Genomic DNA, 22,952 nt, shown 5'->3' on the forward strand with positions numbered 1-22,952 from the left:
CAATGCCCACGACATACTATATAACACTCCGCAATGCCCACAACACACTATATAACACTCCGCAATGCCCACGACACACTATATAACACTCCGCAATGCCCACGACACACTATATAACACTCCGCAATGCCCACGACATACTATATAACACTCCGCAATGCCCACGACATACTATATAACACTCCGCAATGCCCATGACATACCATATAACACTCCGCAATGCCCATTGCATACTATATAACACACCATAATGCCCATTACACATTTGACACATAAGTGCCACTTACCTACATGCTCAATGCCAGGGGCTTCATGCTCGATGCCAAAGGGCTTCGTGCTCGATGTCAAGGGGCTTCATGCTCAATGCCAAGGGGGACTGAATTTGTTCGTTGCCAAGGGGGACAGAACTGTGCAGCGGCCTGCTCCCGGACGCTATTTTCAATTCAATGCACCGCCGGTGGTGTGCAGCAGGGAGGGAGGGTGGGAGCAGTGGTGTGCAGCAGGGAAGGAGGGTGGGAGCAGTGGTGTGCAGCAGGGAGGGAGGGTGGGAGCAGTGGTGTGCAGCAGGGTGGGTGGGTGCAGTAGTGTGCAGCAGGGTGGGTGGGTGCAGTAGTGTGCAGCAGGGTGGGTGGGTGCAGTAGGGTGGGTGTGGGAGGGTAAGTGCAGTAGTGTGCAGCAGGCAGGGTGGGTGCAGTAGTTTGCAGCAGGGTGGGTGTAGCAGGGTGGGTTGCAGTAATGTGCAGCAGGGTGGATTTGCACTAGTGTGCAGCAGGGTGGGTGCAAGGGTGGGGTGCAGCAGGGTGGGAGTACACCTGACCTTACTCACTCCCCTGCCTGTGCTGCGTCCTGATCCACCTCCCCCTGCCTGTGCTGCTGTAATGCCTCCTGTGCCCCCGCTCCCCCCGGGAGAGAGACGTGCTGCTGCTATGTAAATTCATTCATATCTCCCGCTGAACCTCTAGCCAATGGGCGCTTGCGGTCCAGCAGCCAATCAACTGGTGGCCGCTGGACAGCGAGCGCCTATTGGCTAGCGGTCCAGCGGGAGCTATGAATGAATTTTACAATAGCAGCACGGACATCTCTCCCGCACACAGCGGGCATTGGAGCAGGCGAGCGAGCGAGCTGGCGGCACAGCTCCGGCGCCATGCTATGTTCCTGCGCCTGGAGCGTGTGCTTCGCCGGCTCCGGGCTCGCTACGCCTCTGCTGGGTAGGCAGGAAGGCAGGCTCCCGAGTAGCTCAGTGTGCTGTGCGGACGTCTCCGTCTGACGTCAGGCGCCGCACAGAGCACACGCTGGCTGGCTCCAGGCTCCAATATGGCGGCGCCCTGCGCGACCGTGCACAGCCACATGCCTGGAGCCAGCTGCAGCGCTGACACTGACAGGCGAGTGGGCGGCGGGCTGCGGATGGTTTGTGCGTGGGTTCGGCGGTGGGGAACACTGCTGACGGCGACTTCCCGGGCTGGCGGCAGGTGCAGGCTCCACCCCCTTTAAAAGTGGGAGGAGTTCTGAACCAATAGGGCCCACCGGGGAATCTCCCGGTCCCCCGCCAGGCCAGTCCGAGCCTGACAGCGACTTCCCGGGCTGGCGGCAGGCACAGGCTCCACCCCCTTTAAAAGTGGGAGGAGTTCTGAACCAATGGGGCCCACCGGGGAATCTCCCGGTCCCCCGCCAGGCCAGTCCGAGCCTGCAGGGTAGCAGGAGATTTATGACTAAAACAGGAGCCTACTGCAGGATGCGGGAGGGGAGGCAACTATGTTAAAAATCATTTATATACAATTAGTATTGTTTTCGGTACTTGTGAGTTATCCGGGCGTCCGATTTTTAAATCGGGTCGGATCGGGACATCGCATCGCATCGCATGCGACCATCGGATGCGATGCGATGCGATGCGATGACCCGATTTTTCCATAGGAATCAATGTTAAAATGGACTGAGTCCATTTTAACATGGAATTCAATGGGAAAAAGGGGTCCTTTTCATACCCCTACTATCCAAGTGGGCATGGAGTTGGATATAAACCTGTGGCGAGCGTAGCGAGCCACCGAGCCCGAAGCGTGGCGAGCGTAGCGAGCCCCGCGAGGGGACACGGAATACCGTCCCCTCGCGGGGCTCGCTTCGCTCGCCACGCTTCGGGCTCGGTGGCTCGCTACGCTCGCCACAGGTTTATATCCAACTCCATGCCCACTTGGATAGTAGGGGTATGAAAAGGACCCCTTTTTCCCATTGAATTCCATGTTAAAATGGACTCAGTCCATTTTAACATTGATTCCTATGGAAAAATCGGGTCATCGCATCCGATGGTCGCATGCGATGCGATGCGATGCGATATCGCATCGCATCGCATCTGATTGTATGCCTTAACTTAAGGCATACAATAAAAAAATCGGACGCCCAGATAACTCACAAGTACCTTGTTTTCTAATTGTAGAAATCATCTGATAATAGGGGAAAACATCCATTAAATCCAAAGATTCAGTCAATGTGGCTTTTCACATTGACTGAAACATTGGAACAAATGGTTCTTTGACAAAAAGTCAATTTTATCACAAATAAATACTGTCTATTAGATGGTAACAGCTGTCGAGCTGGTGGTCATCAGTGGAATTTCATGGGGAAAATGTAATAAGATGAGAGATTCAGAAAGTGAGAGATGTGGTAAGAAATCTCCAGTTTTCTTTAAAGTGGCAATCATTTACACTGCAAAACTAGTTTGATTTTGAAGTTAAATGATTGCCGCTTTAAAAAACTGATTTCTTACCAAATCTCTCATTTTCTGAATCTATCATCCTAATTTCACCCCATATTTTGTTTTATTTTATCTTGTTTTTTTTTTTAGACAGTATTTATTGGTTCCTAGGGATCACGTGACACTGTGGGTAAAATTTACTAAGATGTGAAATACACTTCACAGGTCATGTTGCTATGGGCAATCAATCAGAAACTACTTCTTATTTATTTACCACCCTCTAGAACAGGCATGTCCAACGTTGGCCCTCCAGATGTTTTGAAACTACACATCCCAGCATGCTTTGCAATAGTTTTAGCATTCTCTAGTAGCAAAACGGTGGCAAAGCATGCTGGGATGCGTAGTTTCACAACATCTGGAGGGCCAACGTTGGACATGCCTGCTCTAGAAGATAGTAGACAGGATGTGATTGGTTGCCCATAGCAACATGACCTGTGAAGTGTATTTCACATCTTAGTAAATTTCACCCTGTAAACCCTCTGTCCCTTCCAACACACTAATTCATAATCTTCATTTTTGTAGGGGTCATTCCTATTGAGGGCGATGTTCTCACCCCTGTGAGTTAGTACAGCAACAGCCTCACTTTATGGCAGCTCAGATTCGCACAATTTTGTTTGCAGCCCAATATGGTTGTGTACAAAATGCCTCAATTCGGGGTGAGATTGAGCCAAGAGTGCAAGAAGTGGTGCCAGTACTTCTGCAATTGTATTGAACCCTGTTATACATTACATAACTGATCCTCTTCATATGTAATTTTGTAATACCTGACTAAAATAGACTGAAATCTTGTCCCTAATCATATTAATCCCCCCCCCCCCCCAAAAAAAAATACCATTCTAACATTTGTTTTGCCTGTTGCAGTTTATCTGGAAATCCTATTGGGGATGGTGGCTGTAAGCTGCTCATTGAGGGCCTGCCCAATATACCTATTTCTGGGGAGCTGGAGTAAGTCATATATACTGTATATACTGTCGGGGAAATTGTTGATGATTCATAAACACCTCAATTTAATTCATTGGAAATTCTACTCTTCATCAGATTTCCTATTTATTACGATCAGTACTATTTATTTGTAAAAGGGGAATCTGGTATCAGGATTTATAAGTACAAATGAATGCCGACAGTATATAAACTGCATATATATATATATATATATATATATATATATATATATATATGTGTGTGAGCATTTAGCTTAATTATATAGCATAGACAAATAGGAATTGAGGTTACAATCATATGGTATATTCAGCGGCGTAGGCTGGGTGGGGCAGTGGGAACACAATTTAGTCATTGGAGCCCACACAAGGCCCAAATCTCAACATGACGTCTGTTATCCTGACTTTTAACAGTAGGGTGCATGTTATTCCTTGACAAAGAAATTAAATAGTTTGGCATTTTACCATATTATTTTTTTTTTTTTTCATACTGATAATGAAATGAAAGCTTTTACCAGTTCGCTATGTTTTATTGTATAATTGGTGTGAGATGTTTGCATATAACTCATTCCGCGCATGTGCAAAACGGATCTTGAGATGGGTTTTTTCAGCTGTAGCATTATTGACATTCTGCCGCATTTGTGGGGTGGCACCCAGCACGGTTCTTCAAAATGAGGGGTTAGGATATGGAACGACGCCCATCCTGAGTAAGCTTCAGCTGGTTCAGGTTGTCCGGTGTCTAGAAACACCCCCAAATCATGACCAATGGACACTAGAGATGATCCGATAGGCCGCACATTGGCCCAGCCCACAAAATGTCTGTCGAATTGCCATTATGTACAGTACTGTACATTTACAGTACTTACAAATACCATATCTGTTGTTCTTAGGCTTAACAAGACACAGTTATCTGAAGAAGGAATATATCATCTTGTGTGTTCCATTCTGTCCTGCCTCAATGTAAAACATGTATGTGTAAGGTATGTATTACAGAACACTGATAGAAATAATACTTGGTTTGTACAGTAAAACAAAACAAATTATTGAATTAAACGTACTTCAAAAAAAAAGTATGTATTGTTAAACGTACTGTATTTGGATTAGTTTCTTATTTTTTCAAGCATCATTATAAAATGTGTATTGTTTGTTTCTCCTTAATCAAAAACAGAGACGCAGACCCTTTGGTTTGGGACCTTAAGGTTCTAGAGTCTTATGTGGTTCCTCCCAGGCATCTCATATGTCAGCAGTTCCCAACCTTTTTTCTCTCCTGTACCCCTGGATTAGGCTTTCCATTTATGAGTACCCCTCCTCTCAATTTGAAAGATCCACAGTACAAACAAGTGGAGTGGAAGTGAGCGGTATGCGTGTTCTTAAGGACTAGCGGAGGAGTGTCCTTATGCGTGTCCTTATGGATGTTTTTATATTAAGGAGTAGCGGAGGAGTAGTGTACGATCAGGAATCGGGCCCCTCTGTGTCTGGCCACTGGTTGTGTACTGTCTATGGGGTTCCCGCTAACGTCTGTAGGATTAATGCCGCTGCTTCCTACATCCATGTCAGCGAGGGGCAGATAATAGCTGATGTCTGAGGGCAGCGCGGGTAGCTCCCAATGGAGCTACCCGCTGGTTGGACAAAAGTACCCCCAACCGGTCTGCAGCGCATCCCCAGGGATACACGTACCCCAGGTTGGGAACCGCTGTCAGGTCAGTAACATATTAATATTTGGGGTGAGAGTCAGAGTTGCAGGATATGCCACTATTCAGGAAATGTTTTCCCTTCTGCTCATGCACCAGACTGCACCGCGCATGCGTCTCAATTATGTTCATAGAGTCACAATTCAAATGTAGACGCATGGGACGGGGAAGGTGTTCATGGGGGTAATAGGGGGGGTGACTAAAAAGATGCTAGGAAGCTATTGTGTACAAACGGGTTGACCCGCTTACATAGGAGACAAAAAGGCTGGTGTAAATTTCGAAGGTGCATCCATCAAGTGGTACAGTATTTCAACATATGCGGGCACTGACAGCGGGATTGTCAGTCCTGGTACATTTGGACGAATGGATGTCCACCAGAGAAGAGCCTTGCAGCAGCATTAGTATACATTTATACCCCTTTCACACCGGCCACCCGGCAATTACCCGGCATTTTTAAATGCCGGATCATTTTGCCGAGTGCAGCCTGAACCCAATTCACACCACCCATAAATTGCGGGGTTAAAGCTTTTCAACCCGGGAATTTGCTGAAAAACCCGGGTTTTTCTGTGGTGTGTGAGGGTCAACACAGGTCTTAAATCCAAGCTCACCGACCCTGGTCAGGAGCAGGGTTTGAGTGCCGGGATTTAAGACCCGTGTTGACCCTTTCACACCAAAGAAAGACCCGGATTTTTCAGCAAATTCCCAGGTTGAAAAGCTATAACCCGGTAATTTGCTTCTGGTGTGAAAGGCGTATTACAGATCCCACTGCAACAAAAGGCAGCCATGCCTGTGTCTGACTCAGAATCAGCTACTTGGGGTAATAACACTACAGATACTTCTGCTTAGGGCCCCGGACTTGACATGTAGGCAAACGTTTAAGCATTTATGATATAAAAGCCGTATCTAATATCTTATTATATGTTACTTTGTGTATATGTGGTACAGCGGCTTACAGCAGACGGCGCGGATCAGTTTCTCCACCAGCAGTGATGACTGGGGCACAGATATCAGGTAACACTTACATTTTTGAATAAGTCAAAATAATGGAATTGTTTTCAGTTATTGGTCATATTGTTTCGTTTTATCCTATCGTTGTGTGCAGCATATTTATGGCAACAAATTAAGCATCCCAAATTGCATTAGCCCATAACCAGTCCTTGCTCAGGGATTGCTACTGCTTGGATTAAGGGGATGATCTGATCCTGGATTAGCAACTGATTCAGACCCGCTCGCTAAGCAGCATTATTTTGCTGCTTAGCGAGTGGGTAAACATGAACTCCCACCCCACCGCGCGCGCGCTGGCGCAAGAATGTCCGTGCCTGCATGTGCATGGATGTGTGTGTGCTGACAAATCCATTTGCATGCAGGCGTACAGGCGAAAAATTGACCATCGAATAAATTCTTTCCCCCATTCGCAAATAAAAGTCAGCTTCAACACGCCTGCGTTCTCAAGGGAACATCCAGCGTTTTTCTGGGTGAACCCACCATTTTTTGTGGGCACGCCCAGGAAACGCCCAAAGCAACCAATCAGCTTCTGTCATTTAAAAGGGCATTCAAGAGCTGGCACTAAGGACAGCCCAGTCTTCAGGGACAACCAGCATCTCTGAGGATGCCCCAGAGCAACGTAACAGGGTTTCCACAAGGTCACACCCCTTTATATTATGCCACACCCCTTTTAGACGGGCGAGCTGGAGCCATGATAATGTAATTCCACACTTCCCAACTGTCCCGATTTTCGTGGGGCAGTGCCTATTTTCAGGTTCTGTCTTGCTGTCACACTTAAGGGCTGCAGTTTCTCTGGTGCTGTTTAGCAACCGTTCATAGATGCTGTTTACATGTGCACAGTGTCTATTCAGGGGCGAGAGAGGGACTTGGGGCATGTCCGGCAGCTCACAGTGTGCCAGGCACATCCCACAGTGACAAAGACAGGGGCATGTTTTGTGGTTGCAGCATTTGCTGCATTGCTATGCCCCCTAGGTGCGATGCCATGACCCCTAATTTCAGGCACACACAATTGTCTTTTGGACTATCCTACATTGTGACACCATGGAATTCCCCAGTGAAACCCATCTCCTGACTGGATTGCTGGAGTGGTTGGGGCTCCAGAAAGTTACAGTATGCATCGGTTCTGCCCCACCAGCAGCCTGGTCATGCAAGATCTGGGTGGTTCCTGTTACTCTCCCCGTTGGAACCTTCATACACAGCTAAAACTTCCATATCACTGCATTGTATAGGAAATATTTGCGGTCATGCTTCTGTTTCTAATGCTGATTTTCCTTCACGTCATGTTCCAGAATATGTGGCTTTAAATATTACCGGAGAGGTTTGAAGAAGCTGTGCGCAGTATTGCAGCAATGTGACAAGTTAGCACATTTGGAGTAAGCCCATTTGCAATATGAAAACCTATATTATATTTGTATTCTTCTCTGTTGTTTTCCACCGGGTAGAATGAAGCCAATCTGTTTTATTTTCCAGTTTGTCTGACAACAGTTTGCAAAATGCTGGGATCTGTCAAGTCACCCAGATTCTTCCTGAGCTCAAATGTCTGCGCGCCGTCAAGTAAGTCCCTGAACGGTTGGGATTGTGGGCCTGATTCTGGTTCACATTCAGCGCTGATCCCAACAGGGGGTCGGGGGATTGCCGCAATACATTGGTGGCAGATCTGCATTTTCAGTGGGTTGGCGTATCAGAGGATTGCCCTCGCTGATGTATGGGCACCTTCATTTTTGGTATCTAGTCTGTGTTAAAGGGCAATCACTACAAGGCATTGTGTTGCCTCCCGCATGGCCGCCAAACGTAGAGGCTATTACATTTGTCTGCATATGTCTGTCTGTGTAACCTATAGATGTCCCATATATGTCTCTGTGTGTGCCGTGTGTCTGTCTGTGTATCCTATATATGTCCCATACATGTCTCTGTGTGTGTGCCGTGTGTTTGTGTGTCCCATATATGTCTCTGTGTGTGCCGTGTGTTTGTGTGTCCCATATATGTCTCTGTGTGTGCCGTGTGTCTGTCTGTGTGTCCCATATACTGTATGTCTGTGTATCCTATAGCTGTCCTATATATGTCTCTGTGTGCGCCATGTGTCTGTCTGTGTGTTCCATATACTGTATGTCTGTGTATCCTATAGCTGTCCTATATATGTCTCTGTGTGCGCCGTGTGTCTGTGTGTCCCATATATGTCTCTGTGTGCGCCGTGTGCCTGTCTGTGTGTCCCATATATGTCTGTCTGTGTACTTACTGACCTCTAGTATTCAGTCTTGACATCACTGTGCTGCTGCCGGCAGAGAGGAGAGGGTGCAGGTAGAAGTGGTTGCAAGCTGTCCTCCTCCTCTCAGTAAGGGCCCCGTGCAGAACCCAGACACTGGGTTCTAATTCCATCCACACTGGCAGGAAATTTAAATGTATGATTTAACTTAATCTCACACTGTACGGTAAGGGGCAACATGGGCCAGTAGTGGTTACAGCTAATACCCCTTTCAGGTAGCAAAGCCAGGTGAGATCCAGGATCTCGATCCCAGGTCTGACCCGGCCCCGACCTGGGTCCGACGCTTTCACATTACACCCGGGTCGCTCTCTGGTTTATGGTTTAACCCTTCTTATAACCCAGGGTTGAATTACCGGGTTATAAACTTTGGTGCTTTCACACCACACCTTGACCCAGGTCCACATGTCACCAACCCAGCAATTTCCCAGGTCCGAGGTGTGATGTGAAAGGGATATTAAGGCGTTCTTGTACCAACTGCTCTGAAACATGGCGCTAATATTGTGCAGAAGACAGGTGCTTGCTTCATCTGTAGTATAATATATCACTTGGAAATCAGCATTGATAGATCATTTTGTTTTAGCAGATGGGATGTAATATAAATCATTAAAATTAATTTGTTTTTTTGTCTTCCAGTCTGAGTGGTAACGGCATCTGTCTGAGCGGGATTATACACCTGGCCAAGTCTCTGTCTGTGATGGAGAACCTGGCTGATGTCACTATTAGGCAAGTTTGTGATGTGTTATATCGGCGCTTGTGATGTCACCCATGTCACTTGTGATGTCAACCTATGTCTTCTGATCTGTCTGCAGCTTTGGGAGTCATCAGACTGTGCAGCTAACGTTACAGGACAGTAGCAGGTACCTGATGTCTTGCAGCATTTACCTGATGAACAGAGATTATGGGGTCTGTATACTAAGGGGTACATTTACTAAGATGAGAGTTCTATTGAAGAGCGTATGTTGCCTATAGCAACCAATCAGTTTTAATCTATTATCTTCTAGAAGGTGCAAAATAAATAAGAATCAGACTCCTACAGTATGTCATGCATGAGTTGTGTAAACAAGGTGATTGTGTTGTTATAATCAGTGTGCAGTTGCAAAAGTGATATAACTGGTGAGCAATGACATCACCTCAGCTATTGACATCATGCAGAAACACGACTCCGCTTTGCCTCTTAGAAGATCATTTTGTAGTCTCTGTGGTTCATCAGCTCAGAAATGCCTCTTGATACCGGGGCCTACAGTATATAAAGTACACTCAAACACGGATAGGAAATCCCATCTTGTAAATATATACTCACAATCATCCACATTTTTGTAGCATACAGACACACACGCACACGCACACATACTTGGAGGTGTTCTTTGCATCGCACAGTGCTGATTATCAGTACTTTGCTCATGTGCAGGACCCACATATTGCAGTTTGGAGGCGGGGAGAGGGGAATGGAGGCGTGTCTCTGCCATTTATAGGGAGGGAAGAGTCCAGGGACCTCTATGTTTGCACAGAGCTTTATTGGTCTCGGCAATGGGTGGCTTGAGTGTCACCATTTGTGACGCAAGACGACTAGTGTCCCACAGGAGCGGAGTGCTTCAGGATCATTCACATTGCAGCACCTGGCTCCTGTCACTGCGGAGGAGCCAGCATTTTGTTGTCACCCCCTGCAAGGGTGACACCCGGTTGTGTCATTCACCCTTTGCAACCCCCTGGTGACACCTTTGCTGACAGCACATTTGTCTGTCTGACATAAGGTATGGAGGAGAGCAGTGTTGGGCTGCTAGAGGCACCTGAGTACTGCTAGAGTAGAGAACGCTATAATCAGCCAGTGTTTTGGTGTATTTTATAGGGAAGAGCCTTTCCTGGTAGACAACGAAACCACATCAGCACCAGCTCAATCGTCCAAAGCATTCAGGTGAGGATTGTCATGAAAACTAGATAAGCGGTCACGAGAAGCCTATTTACCACCTCTGTACTATACATCTCCCCCAGGGAGAGATGCTCTAAAGCTAAAATGCGGTAAAAATCACGTTATCAGGGTTTTTACCGCATTTTTGCATTCTCTAAAGACCGCACGCCGGGTCCGTGCTGTGCAGGGAAGCCTATGGGCTTCTCTCCGCATCGCTGGCTGAGAGATCTGTCACCCTCCCGGCATCGGCACCGTCACTATGCACATGTGCAGAGGGACTCCCGGGTCTCAGACCCGGAAGTCCAGGGGCGGTGCCGCATTGCAAAGGACAGTTCTCATCGCAAGAGCTGCCCTTTGCTTTACTTATCGCATATGTTAGAGCATATGCCATTAGTATCGATGCGCTAGCCGGCGGAGGGAGGTAAAAACGGGCGCGGATGTTAGAACATCCGTCCAGGGTCCCTTTACCAGCACAATTTATTGCTTACTATATGGTCATGTGCAGGCCGGAGCTGCAATCCCAGAAGCCACCTCTTTGTATACGTTGTCTGTTTTTGCTTTCTCTTGTATTTTACTAATTGCTGGTGTCTGTGTAGCCTCACAGGATACAGCCTGACTTCCCAGAAGCTGCAGAGTCTATTACTGGCGCTGGTGCCGTGTTCCGCCCTCACACAGATAAAGTACGTACATGCTTTTCATATTACCGCATGAACAATTTGATTGTAAGCACAGAGACAGATCTTAGTTGGAATAGTGTTCGGTGAAAACACTTTGCGTACATAGGGCTGATTCAGACGTGCTCGCTAGGCTGCATATATTCCCTGCCTAGCGAGCAGGTAAAGCCCCCCCCCCCCTGAATCCCTGCGCTACGATGCGAGCGGATGTACAGGTGGATCGCCTCTGATCCTTTGCCGGGGATCGCCGGCGCATCTGACTGGGACATGCGTGCGTCTCAAACGCACACGTGTCCCAGTTTCAGGACGGCGCCTCCCTGAAGAGGAGACGGGCAGGGATAGGGGGGATGGCCGTGCGGCGAGGGGCACTGGGGGAGGCGGCGAATCCAGCTCCTTAGCCACGAGGTGCGTGCGTGTCTCATGTGCGGGCGCCCTTGGCGAGAGCCGGCCGCTGGCGGGGGCTGGCCCCTGAAAAGAAGGAGCAGGCTCCATCTGTATACGCTTACACATCTGCTTGCATGCGCTCGCACAGAGGAGAAAACATTCACTGGTTACCCAGCATCACACCGCACACCCACATCGTGCCGCTATAACACTTTCTGCTCTGCCTCATTAACGAGGCGAAACAGGAGGAGAGACCGACAAGATGTATTAACATTTCCGCTTCTCCCCCATAAAGTCACTTCATCCATCTACCCCACTGATTGGTGATGGTTTTGTATATTTACCTACGTTCAACTTCATGTTTCAGCAAATGACTTTTGTTTAATTCAGTCCCCCTCTGCTGCTTAATGCCACAGGTTGTGCCATCGGCCACCAGGAGAGGACTAATTATGAATTGTGATAATTAATTTTCCAGACCACCCAGATCCCCGGAGAAGTCACAAAAGCAGTAATTTGTCTGCTTGGGGATTATATTAGTGGGGGAAGGGCTGCATTAAACAGGAGCTGTGGGAGAAGTGTAATACAATAAGCAGGAAATCACAGTTATATTGTAGAAATAGCAGGGTCTCCCAACAGCACAGTGTAATGCTGTGTGGAAACTGTTATATTACAAACACATCTCAGCACAAAACCTCATATATACAGATTATTATTATTATTATTATTATCCACAGTCTACCTGGCAATTCGATGAGCTACCAAATGATGGAATCCCTGCTGAAGCACTTGTCACATTTTCCTAATCTGACGTTACTCAAGTAAGAATCTCAGTATTGTTATGTGACGCCATCTTAATTACCATATTCACATGAAGATTCCATGATTCAGATTTACTTACACTTCTGATCAAAGTTGTACACACAGTGACCAATCACAATGTAGCTCTCATTGGATGCTATGTAAATTGTAACTAGACTATTACTGGTTCTACTTTCTTATAGAAGTTTTAGTACATTTAGCAACTAAATATGGGCATGTTGTTTCCCCATCCCTTTGCAGCCTCCTCTATAACTGTACAGCCTCCCCCATCCCTTCGCAGTCTCCTCTATAACTGTACAGCCTCCCCCATCCCTGTGCAGCCTCCTCTATAACTGTACGGCCTCCTCCATCCCTGCGCAGCCTTCTCTATACCTGTACAGCCTCCCCCATCCCTCCACAGCCTCCTCTATACCTGTAAGGCCTTCCATATACCTGTGCGGTCTCCCTTATACCAGTGCGGTCTCCCTTATACCAGTGCGGTCTCCCTTATACATGTGAGGCCTTCCATATACCTGTGCGGCCTCCCTTACACCTGTGTAGCCTCCCTTACATCTGTGCGGCCTCCCCTATACCTGTGCAGCCTCTCTTATACCTGTGCGCCCTCCCTTATACCTGTATGGCCTCTATTATACCTGTACGGCTTTTCTTATACCTATGCGGCCTCCCCCATCCCTGTGCAGCCTCCATGATACTGTGCGGCCTCCCTTATACATGTGAGGCCTTTCATATACCTGTGCAGCCTCCCTTACAACTGTGCAGCCTCCCTTACACCTGTGTGGCCTCCCCTATACCTGTGCGGTCTCCCTTATACATGTGAGGCCTTCCATATACCTGTGCGGCCTCCCTTACACCTGTGCGGCCTCCCCTATACCTGTGCAGCCTCTCTTATACCTGTACGGCCTCTCTTATACCTGTATGGCCTCTATTATACTTGTACGGCTTCCCTTATACCTTTGCGACCTCCATGATACTGTGTGGCCTCCATGATACTGTGCGGCCTCCCTTGCACCTGTGCAGCCTCTCCTACACCTGTGTAGCCTCTCTTACACCCATGCAGCCTCTCTTATACCTGTACGGCCTCCCTTATACCAGTGCAGCCTCCATTACACTTGCACAGCCTCTCTTACACTTGCACAGCCTCTCTTGTGCGGCCTCTCCTGTACCTGTGCGGCCTCTCCTATACCTGTGCAGCCTCTCTTACACCTGTGCGGCCTCTCTTACACCTGCGCAGCCTCTCTTACAGTGTGCGGCCTCTCCTATACCTGTGCGGCCTCTCCTATACCTGTGCGGCCTCCCTTACACCTGTGTGGCCTCTCTTACACCTGTGCGGCCTCCCTTACACCTGTGTGGCCTCTCTTACACCTGTGCGGCCTCCCTTACACCTGTGTGGCCTCTCTTACACCTGTGTGGCCTCTCCTATACCTGTGCGGCCTCCCTTACACCTGTGAAGCACACCTATGCCTGTGCAGCCTCCCTTACACCTGTGAAGCACACCTATACCTGTGTAGTCCTACCTGTAACTTTCCGGGAGTGTATATTATAAACAATTGGTGTTTTGCAGTTGCTGATTCATTCTCTGCTCTGTCATGTAGCATCAGTAAAAATGACCTTTCCCCAACCTGCGTTCTACTACTGGCTGACTCTATTAACCTCTGTGACCGCATTACAGAGGTGGATGTGAGGTAAGGGATACAAATGTTATATTAAAATGTTCTTCCATCCTACTTTCCTGTTGTTTACAAGATTATTGTATCCAACTATATAGCAGATAGGCCTTTGCTTTGCCTACATGCAATATACGTCTCTCCCCTTGCTCACATCACCTGATTCCACCATCCTGAGTCCACCTCTATACATTCATTTTCCTATCTGTTATTTCTCTTAGGCCTATTCCTCTGATTTTGCCTATTAGTGTCAATAGGGCAGATGTATTAAGCCCAGTGTGGTGATAAAGTAGAAAGAGATAACACACCAGCCAATCAACTCCTAACTGCCATTTTAAACACAGCTGATTGGCTGGTGTGTTCTCACCTTTCACTTTATCTCCAATTTATCACTACTTTATCAATTCTTCCGGCTTAATACATCTGCCCCAATGTTTTCCAAGCATCTTTCAATAGCCCATACACTTTATACTAATACGGTATTAGAGATGGTAGTACTAGTAATATACAGACTATGGAGACTTTGTACTGTAACTGGGGAAGTTACATAACAGTGCAGCAAGGAGTAACCACAAAGCAGTGTGACACCAGCCTCCGCTGTATATCCATAACAGGATATTACATGATTCGGGGCTTGTGCTGAAACCATAGCAGTAATTTGGTTTACAGTGAGGTATACTGCATATATGAATGTGCCTAAAGCACTGTGACTACAACAGCAGGAAAATCCGCAGCCTCGAGCCACGTCCCCATTTTATCACACTGTGGCATGTCCAGGGTGCTAGACATCCCCCTTGTTCCTCTTTCCAATATTCACTCATTTCCCCCAAGACCAGGATGGTTGGGACCAACGGTTCATCCAACAACGAAAGTGGCCCAGTGGATCCTGGCTAGTTACTACATTAATTCCTAACAGGATTTCTATGTTTTTCCCACAGTAAAATTACTCTTGAACTCACTGCGACAAGTTGTGCTTACAATACTGTAGAACATACACACAGCAGAAAAAGTATGGAAACATGATTCCTGATCAAAGGCAGAAATAGTGGCCATGCAGCTGGGGTGCCGGACGGCTCCCCGACAGTCGGGATTCCGATAGTCATTACTCCGATGTCGGAATCCTGACTGCTCCCTCGTGGGGGTCCACGACCCCCATAGAGGGAGAATAAAATAGGTGGCAAGGGGCTTCATTGTGCTGCCCCCGCTGTGTAGTCGGGATTCCGACGTCGGAGAAATGACTTTCGGAATCCCGACTGTCGGGGTGTCATAACACACCCCGGGGGCGATTCTCTAACACAGAAATGCGGTAAAAACCCAGTTATTGGGGTTTTTACCGCATTTCTGTATGCTCTAACACCCCTCCACAGTGGCAGCGCTGCGGAGGGAATCGCCAGCTTTTGCAAAAGCTGGCGATTCCCTGCAGAAGCCTATGGGCTTCTTACCGCAACGCTGTTTGAGGTATCCGTCATGGATCCCTCCCAGCATGCCTTATCGCAAGAGTTGTCCCTTGCGTTAATAACTGCATATGTTACAGCATATGCCTTTATTAATAATGCAGTGGCCGGCGAAGGGGGGGCGAACAGGGCTGCGGATGTTACAACATCCCGCCCCCCCCCTTCACCAGCTCTCTTTCTGCCTCTCCCTGTCACCCACTGCTTGTCACCCTCTTCTTCTGCCCATGACCCACTGAAATGTGGCATATTGGGTGGGCCAGAGGAGGAAGGGGGTGGGTGGGAGAAGCACAGCATATGTTTACATCTGGGCTCACAAGTTCCCTGTAACGCTGCTTCCTGCATGCCTAGAATCAGTCATATCTATCTCTGTCCTGCACACCTCACACTTTCCATGTGTTGATCACCTAGTCACAGTGGGTTATTAGTAATGGCTGTCCTCTTTTCAGGTCTGCTGAAGACATGTACTTGCATTTACAGAAGCAACATAAGGCAAACAAGGTTATCTGCAGGTTTGGAACAATTATTTTCATATATTGTAATTATGCTGGCACACAGACGTGTGGCCCCATCCTTCATGCAAAGCGTACACCAGCTCACTGCTCTGTATACTGTACATTTCGCTGTCATGTGGCCTGAATGTGTCCTTTTTCTTTAACTGTCATTAGTCCAGAGATTATATAAGAGGCTTGACAATCCAGCCAATCGAAAGCTAGATTCAATATCTCATATTTTATTAGTGCATAGAGGAGAGGTCCAAGTGGGAGCGGCAAGGAAGAGTCATGTAAATCACACCATTAGTTTGCCGGACTGCCCACTACACAGTGGAGGCTGATTTAATCCCCGGGAAGTTTGGGATAGCCCCCCCATAATTGCTCGCAGTACACAGAACTCTTCCTTTATATTTTGTTAATTTTGGGAAACAGCTCAGTGACTCCTATCAGGCGAGAGGGGTGATGTGAGGACCATGGATGCTGCACCAGGTGATATTGAAGACGATGTCCGTACAGTGGCGTAGCTACGTTTTATGCGCCCCGCCGCCGTCATCGCCGCCCCGCCAAGCACCCCTACCCCGCCGCCCATGCAACCCCCCCCCCCCCTCAATCCCCCACAGCCTTACCTATCGCGCTGGTCCAAGCGGACACGACGGAGACGCACGTGTGTTTGTTTACATCGTGCGGCTCCGCCTCCCGAATGCCGCTATTGGCCGCCTTGCGGCCTAGCGGCTCCTGATTGGCCGCTAGGCCGCAAGGCGGCCAATAGCGGCATTCGGGAGGCGGAGCCGCACGATGTAAACACCGTGCGTCTCCGTCGTGTCCGCTTGGATTCGGGTGTCGGTTTGTTTTTTTTCCAAGACCCTTACCTGGACTACGTCGCGCTGGGACAGGTGAGTATGGTTTCCTTCCACAGCTTCCTCCATGGATTTCGTCGGACCCGGACACCGGACGCCATCGCCGACAGGGACGTCGACTTCAAGAAGGACGTCGACATGAAGAGGAACGCCGACACAGGACCGGAGGACATCAGGACCAGGGCTACCTACGGGAAGAAGATAGGTAAGTATTAGTATGTGTGTAATGTGTGTATTAAAGTTTTATTTAAAATGTGTGTCAGTGTGTTTTGTGCACTATTTTTTTAACTGTGGAACTACAAGTGCCAGCGGGCCCTTTAATGCCCAGCAGGCTGGGACTTGTGGTTCTCCAAGTCCCAGCTTGCTGGGGAGGCTTGCTGGCACTTGTAGTGCCACAGTAAAAAACAATAGTTTATCTATTTTTTTACACCAAATATCAGCTCGATGCCCACCGCCCAGGGGCATCGAGGACAGCCCCGGGCTTCAGCATGGGCTGGTAAGTTCTGGAGGGGGGGGACCCCTTCTTTGGGGGGGTCCCCACTCCCCCAGGACCCCTGCCCATGCTGACCGGTCAGAGGGCCATTTAGCCCTCTGACCGGTCAGCATGGGCAGGGGTCCTGGGGGAGTGGGGACCCCCCCAAAGCCTTTGGCCGGGGGGACTTGTATAAAAAGTCTCCCCCCGGCTGTGGCATTACCCTGCTGGCTGGTTGGGCCCGGTGCTGGTTCTTGAAATACGGGGGACCCCTAGTCATTTTGTCCCCCGTATTTTGGGAACCAGGACCGGCCCTTGAGCCTGGTGCTGGTTTTATAAAATGCACGGAACCCCAACTTGTTTGTTCCTGTGATTTTATGAAACCAGGACCGGCTCTTTCAGCCCGGGGCTGGTTATGCTCTGGAGGGGGGACCCCACGCCGTTTTTTTTTTTTACTTTAACTTTTAGCCTTTTTTTGGACAGAACCATGCACAGATCACACAGATTTGTGCATGGTTCTGTAAAAATCGCCAGCAAGAAGCTGGTCTATTTTTTTTGCGTTTTTTGGTAAGGTCCCATATGCGACTTTAGAACTCGCATCCTATTACATATGCGAGTTCTATAGTTTCCTATGGGAAAACATCTGGATGCGATTTTCAGTGTGACTGAAAATCGCATCTTTAAAATGTGCGATTTCGCGGTAAAAAGTGCGCTTTTTACCGCGATTTTTAACCTATTAAATGTGCGATTTCGGCCGTTTTTGACCAAAAATCGCACATGTCTAAAAAATCGCACCCTATTACATTTCGCCCCAAGAGGAAGTGCTACCCCTCAAGCTATCCCTTATATACCATTCCTCAAGCTGCCTCCCCAAAGCTACCTGATTGGCCCAAAGTCCCATGACCCTGCTGCCTTGGATTTTTCCCACAGCACCTTGCTTCTTCAACAACTTTATTAGTCACCTACAAATTCCCAGGCTTTTAAATGCACTTGAGCCTATGCTGCTCTTGTAGACAATAGTTTCATTTTCCTGGAGATCCACTAGAGGGAGCTAAAGACCTTTTTTCAAAAACAAAAACTGGGGTGAAATGTAATAGGATGAGATATACAGAAAGTGAGAGATTGGTAAGAAATCTCCAGTTTTTTTAAAGCGGCAATCATTTACACTGCAATACCAGTTTGATGTTGAATTATAAATGGTTGCTGCTTAAAAAAAAAAACCTGGAGATTTCTTACCAAACTGGAGATTTCTCTGAATCTCTCATCCTATTACATTTCACCCCTGGAATCCAAAATATTATTCAGGATTTCAGTATCTACAAACAAGCGTCAACTATTATATAATTGTTAGGAAACACAATGGTTACTTTGCTTCCAGCTCATCCCCAAAACAAAGTTGCAGAGCAGAAGCATCGCACAGTGGCCTTTATTCAGATCTGATCGCAGTACAAATTTGTTTGGAAAATGGGCAAGACCATGTGCACTGCAGGTGGGGTAGATGTAACATGTATAGAGATAGTTAGATTTGTGTAAGTTATTTTGTTTCTGTGCAGGGTAAATACTGGCTGCATTATTTTTACACTGCAATTTAGATTTCAGTTTCAACACACCCCACCCAAATTTAACTCTCTCTGCACATGTTACATCTGCCCCACCTGCAATGCATGTGGTTTTGCCCATTTTCCAAACAAATTTGCACTGCAATCAGATCAGAAAAAGGGCCAGTGTGTGCAGAGTCAAGGAGCACATACACACACAGTGTACACACAGAATCGCAGTGCGCAAACCTCCCACAGTGTACTGTGTACGCACAGAGTTGCAGAGCGCAAACCTCCCACAGTGTAAATACAGAATCACAAGGCACAAATGTCCCACAGTGTACACACAGAATTGCAGAGAGCAAGGCTCCCACAGAGTGTACACACAGAATCGTAGAGCACAAATGTCCCACAGTGTATACGCACAGAATCACAGAGCACCAATGTCCCACAGTGTGTTCACACAGAATCGCAAATCACAAATGTCCCACAGTGTGTACACACAGAATCGCAGAGCACCAATGTCCCACAGTGTGTTCACACAGAATCGCAAATCACAAATGTCCCACAGTGTGTACACACAGAATCACAGAGCACCAATGTCCCACAGTGTGTACACACAGAATCGCAGAGCACCAATGTCCCACAGTGTGTACACACAGAATCGCAGAGCACAAATGTCCCACAGTGTGTACACACAGAATCGCAGAGCACAAATGTCCCGCAGGGTGTACACACAGAATAATAGAGCACAAATGTCCCACAGTGTGTACCCACAGTGTGTACACACAGAATCGCAGATCACAAATGTCCCACAGTGTGTACACACAGAATCGCAAAGCACCAATATCCCACAGTGTGTACACACAGAATCGCTGATCACAAATGTCCCACAGTGTGTACACACAGAATCGCAGAGCACAAATGTCCCACAGGGTGTACACACAGAATCATAGAGCACAAATGTCCCACAGTGTGTACACACAGAATCGCAGATCACCAATGTCCCACAGTGTGAACACATAGAATCGCAGATCACAAATGTCCCACAGTGTGTACACACAGAATCGCAGAGCACCAATGTCCCACAGTGTGTACACACAGAATCGCTGATCACAAATGTCCCACAGTGTGTACACACAGAATCGCAGAGCACAAATATCCCACAGGGTGTACACACAGAATCATAGAGCACAAATGTCCCACAGTCTGTACACACAGAATCGCAGAGCACCAATGTCCCACAGTGTGTACACACAGAATCGCAGAGCACAAATGTCCCACAGTGTGTACACACAGAATCGCAGAGCACAAATGTCCCACAGTGTGTACACACAGAATCGCAGAGCACAAATGTCCCACTGTGTGTATGCACATAATCTCAGAGTAAAAACCTCCCACAGTGTGTACTGTACACACAGAATCGCAGAGCACCAATGTCCCACAGTGTGTACGCACAGAATAGCAGAGCACCAATGTCCCACAGTGTGTACGCACAGAATCGCAGAGCACAAATGTCCCACAGTGTGTACGCACATAATCTCAGAGTGAAAACCTCCCACAGTGTGTACTGTACACACAGAATCTCAGAGCACAAATATCCTACAGCAGTCATGTCCAAATTATGGCCCTTTACCTGTGGTAAAACTACAAGTCCCATTATGCCTTGCCTCAGTTTTGCTGTTAGGGAATCTTAAAACTATCGCAAGGCATGCTGGGATATGTAGTTTCACAACAGCTGGGGAGGCAATAGTTTGGACATGCCTGTCCTACAGTGTGTACACACAGAGTCGCAGAGAACAAACATCCCACGGTGTGTACGCACAGAATGGCAGAGCGTAAACCTCCCATAGGGGCAGATGTATTAAGCTTTAACAAGAGATAAATCCAAGGATGATAAGGGGAGATAAACGTCCAGCCAATCACCTGCTAACTGCCATGTTACTGCCTGTGTTTGAAAAAAGTCAGTAAGGAGCTGATTGGCTGGACGTTTATCTCTCCTTAAGGCTTAATACATCTGCCCCATAGTGTGTACGTTGAAGTCCCACAGTGTGTATGCACAGAGTCACACAGCTGTAAAACAGGGAATCACGTACAGACGCACAGCTGTACACCAGTTTTTTCAGCTGAGCACGCACTCTGGGACTCAACCAGAATCAGGCCCTTTATATGTACTGTGTAGCATATTTGCCGCCTGTCCCTACTTATCTATAACTATCTCAATTTCTCCTGATACTGGCACTCTAGGTAAACATGTGTTCTGTTCCCAGGTTTAACAGCTGTAATATTGGCAGGAAGGATGTGACGTCCCTTCTGACAGCGCTTCAGCGGAACCCGAACCTGCTGGAAGTAAGGTGTGTGTCCTGCACTCTCCGTGATTTAGATGTGAGAGTGGCACCAATGTGTCAGGCTTGGGGCAGGCAGTCACCTGTGAGGAAGGGAAAGGAAAACTGGACAGAAATACATTTAGTGTAAGAGAGAAATATATTGGCATGGACGACAGAACAGAAACGGTCGGATGCATGTTCTGTCGCATTTGCTTTGAGATGCATGCTGCGCCTTGGCTCAGTATGGGCCAGATGTATCAAGCTTCAAAAAGTGATAAAGTGGAGAGTGATAGACAACCAGCCAATCAGCTCCTACCTGTGATTTTTCAAACCCAGCCTGTGACATGGCAGGTAGTAGCTGATTGGTTGGCTGTTTATCACTCTCCATTTTATCACTTTTTGAAGCTTGATACATCTATGTCTTGATCCCTCCCACTAATACTATGCCAATTAGTGCTGCATTTTATTTGCATTATTAATTTAGTATATCCTTTTGGCCCCCGGCAGGAAAGAAGACTGTGATTTGATTTTTAAACATGAAGACAACAAATGTTTGTATTTGTTTGCACTTAATTAGGCAGTGTATCGCCCCTAGGCACGTTAGGCACATGTTTAGGGGTGGCACTTGCTGGGGGGGGCAGCACACCAGACTTATTTTATTAATTTTATTATTTTTGCTACTGACAGGAGTGGGACAGCAAATTTTGGTCCTGGAAGTGGTAGTAGGGTGAGATGGAGTCTGCTTGGGGGGTTGTATTGGCCCCAAATTTAAGGGAAAAGTGACGTAATGGGGGGAAATAATGTGCTTAGGGGAAGCATGACCCCTAAATCTAGGGAAGTCCAGGGAAGAGTATCCAAATCTTCCACGTCCCGCCCATTTCCTAGTGAAATGGGCAGGATTTTGGACATAATGCAAGGAATCACGTGTAGGGGGTGGGGCTAATATGTAGGGGCAGGGCTAAATCATAAAATCGATATATATATATATTAATGTGAAATCATAAACCTGGTGCATCAGCCTCAACACATTGCGCAGAATGCACCATTTTTCCAACCGCTTCTTACGCCAACAATATTTGGGTAAAGTACGTCCAACTCTACATGAACCTCACAGTGGTTAACAAAAGATTTAACATTAAATTGATGCTCTGGTCATAAACGTATGCCAAGCTCCTGGTTATTATGGGGTTACGGGGTATATGCCAAGACTAACTTTTCAGTATATTTTTTGACAGCATGTGCATGAACCATTTATCAGAGGATGGGGTCCTTGTGTTACTGTCTTCTCTCAGTTCCTGGAGGAATGTTACAGAGATTAACGCATGGTAAGACCAAAATCATCTGGCTTTATTTCTCTCTACTAGACTGTATCATCCATTCCCAACCCACACCACACACTGTTAACGCAGATCTAGCTCAACAGAAGAAATGTTGGGTGACATTTAATAGGATGCGATTTTTCAAGGTTCTGAAATCGAACCTTATCGCAATCTTCAAATCGCAATTTTTTGTAAAAAAACAACTATTTAATGGGATGCGCATTTGTGGGTGAAAAATGCGATATGGTGTGAATTTTAGTAATGAAAATGTGCTAATTAGTGAACATGTGCAATTTGTGGGGGGGAACGGCATGGGGTCCCCCCTCCTGAGTTTTCAAAATTCAGGGGACAAAAAACATAGGGGATCCCTGGAGTTCTAAAACCAGCACCAGGCTCAATGGCTG

The 22,952-nt window shown here is 47.4% G+C and overlaps 1 protein-coding gene across 3 annotated transcripts in view; it reads left to right on the plus strand.

The window, feature by feature from the left end:
- The window catches only part of NLRC5 (NLR family CARD domain containing 5), a 127,760-nt gene that overhangs the window by 26,928 nt on the left and 77,880 nt on the right, over positions 1-22,952 (plus strand). For 2 of the 3 annotated variants that reach the window (XM_083165094.1, XM_083165095.1), the window contains exons 12-25: positions 3,608-3,691; positions 4,575-4,664; positions 6,321-6,386; positions 7,670-7,753; positions 7,851-7,934; positions 9,277-9,366; positions 9,453-9,500; positions 10,490-10,555; positions 11,146-11,229; positions 12,342-12,425; positions 14,019-14,108; positions 15,991-16,053; positions 21,173-21,256; positions 22,465-22,554. In XM_083165094.1, coding sequence (XP_083021220.1) covers positions 3,608-3,691; positions 4,575-4,664; positions 6,321-6,386; positions 7,670-7,753; positions 7,851-7,934; positions 9,277-9,366; positions 9,453-9,500; positions 10,490-10,555; positions 11,146-11,229; positions 12,342-12,425; positions 14,019-14,108; positions 15,991-16,053; positions 21,173-21,256; positions 22,465-22,554 — 1,107 coding nt within the window. The remainder of the gene's footprint in view (positions 1-3,607; positions 3,692-4,574; positions 4,665-6,320; positions 6,387-7,669; positions 7,754-7,850; positions 7,935-9,276; positions 9,367-9,452; positions 9,501-10,489; positions 10,556-11,145; positions 11,230-12,341; positions 12,426-14,018; positions 14,109-15,990; positions 16,054-21,172; positions 21,257-22,464; positions 22,555-22,952) is intronic. The other variant, XM_083165096.1, reaches the window with a different exon arrangement.

Source organism: Crinia signifera, chromosome 11 (assembly GCF_055691185.1).
Source record: "Crinia signifera chromosome 11, ASM5569118v1, whole genome shotgun sequence".
Taxonomy (NCBI): domain Eukaryota; kingdom Metazoa; phylum Chordata; class Amphibia; order Anura; family Myobatrachidae; genus Crinia; species Crinia signifera.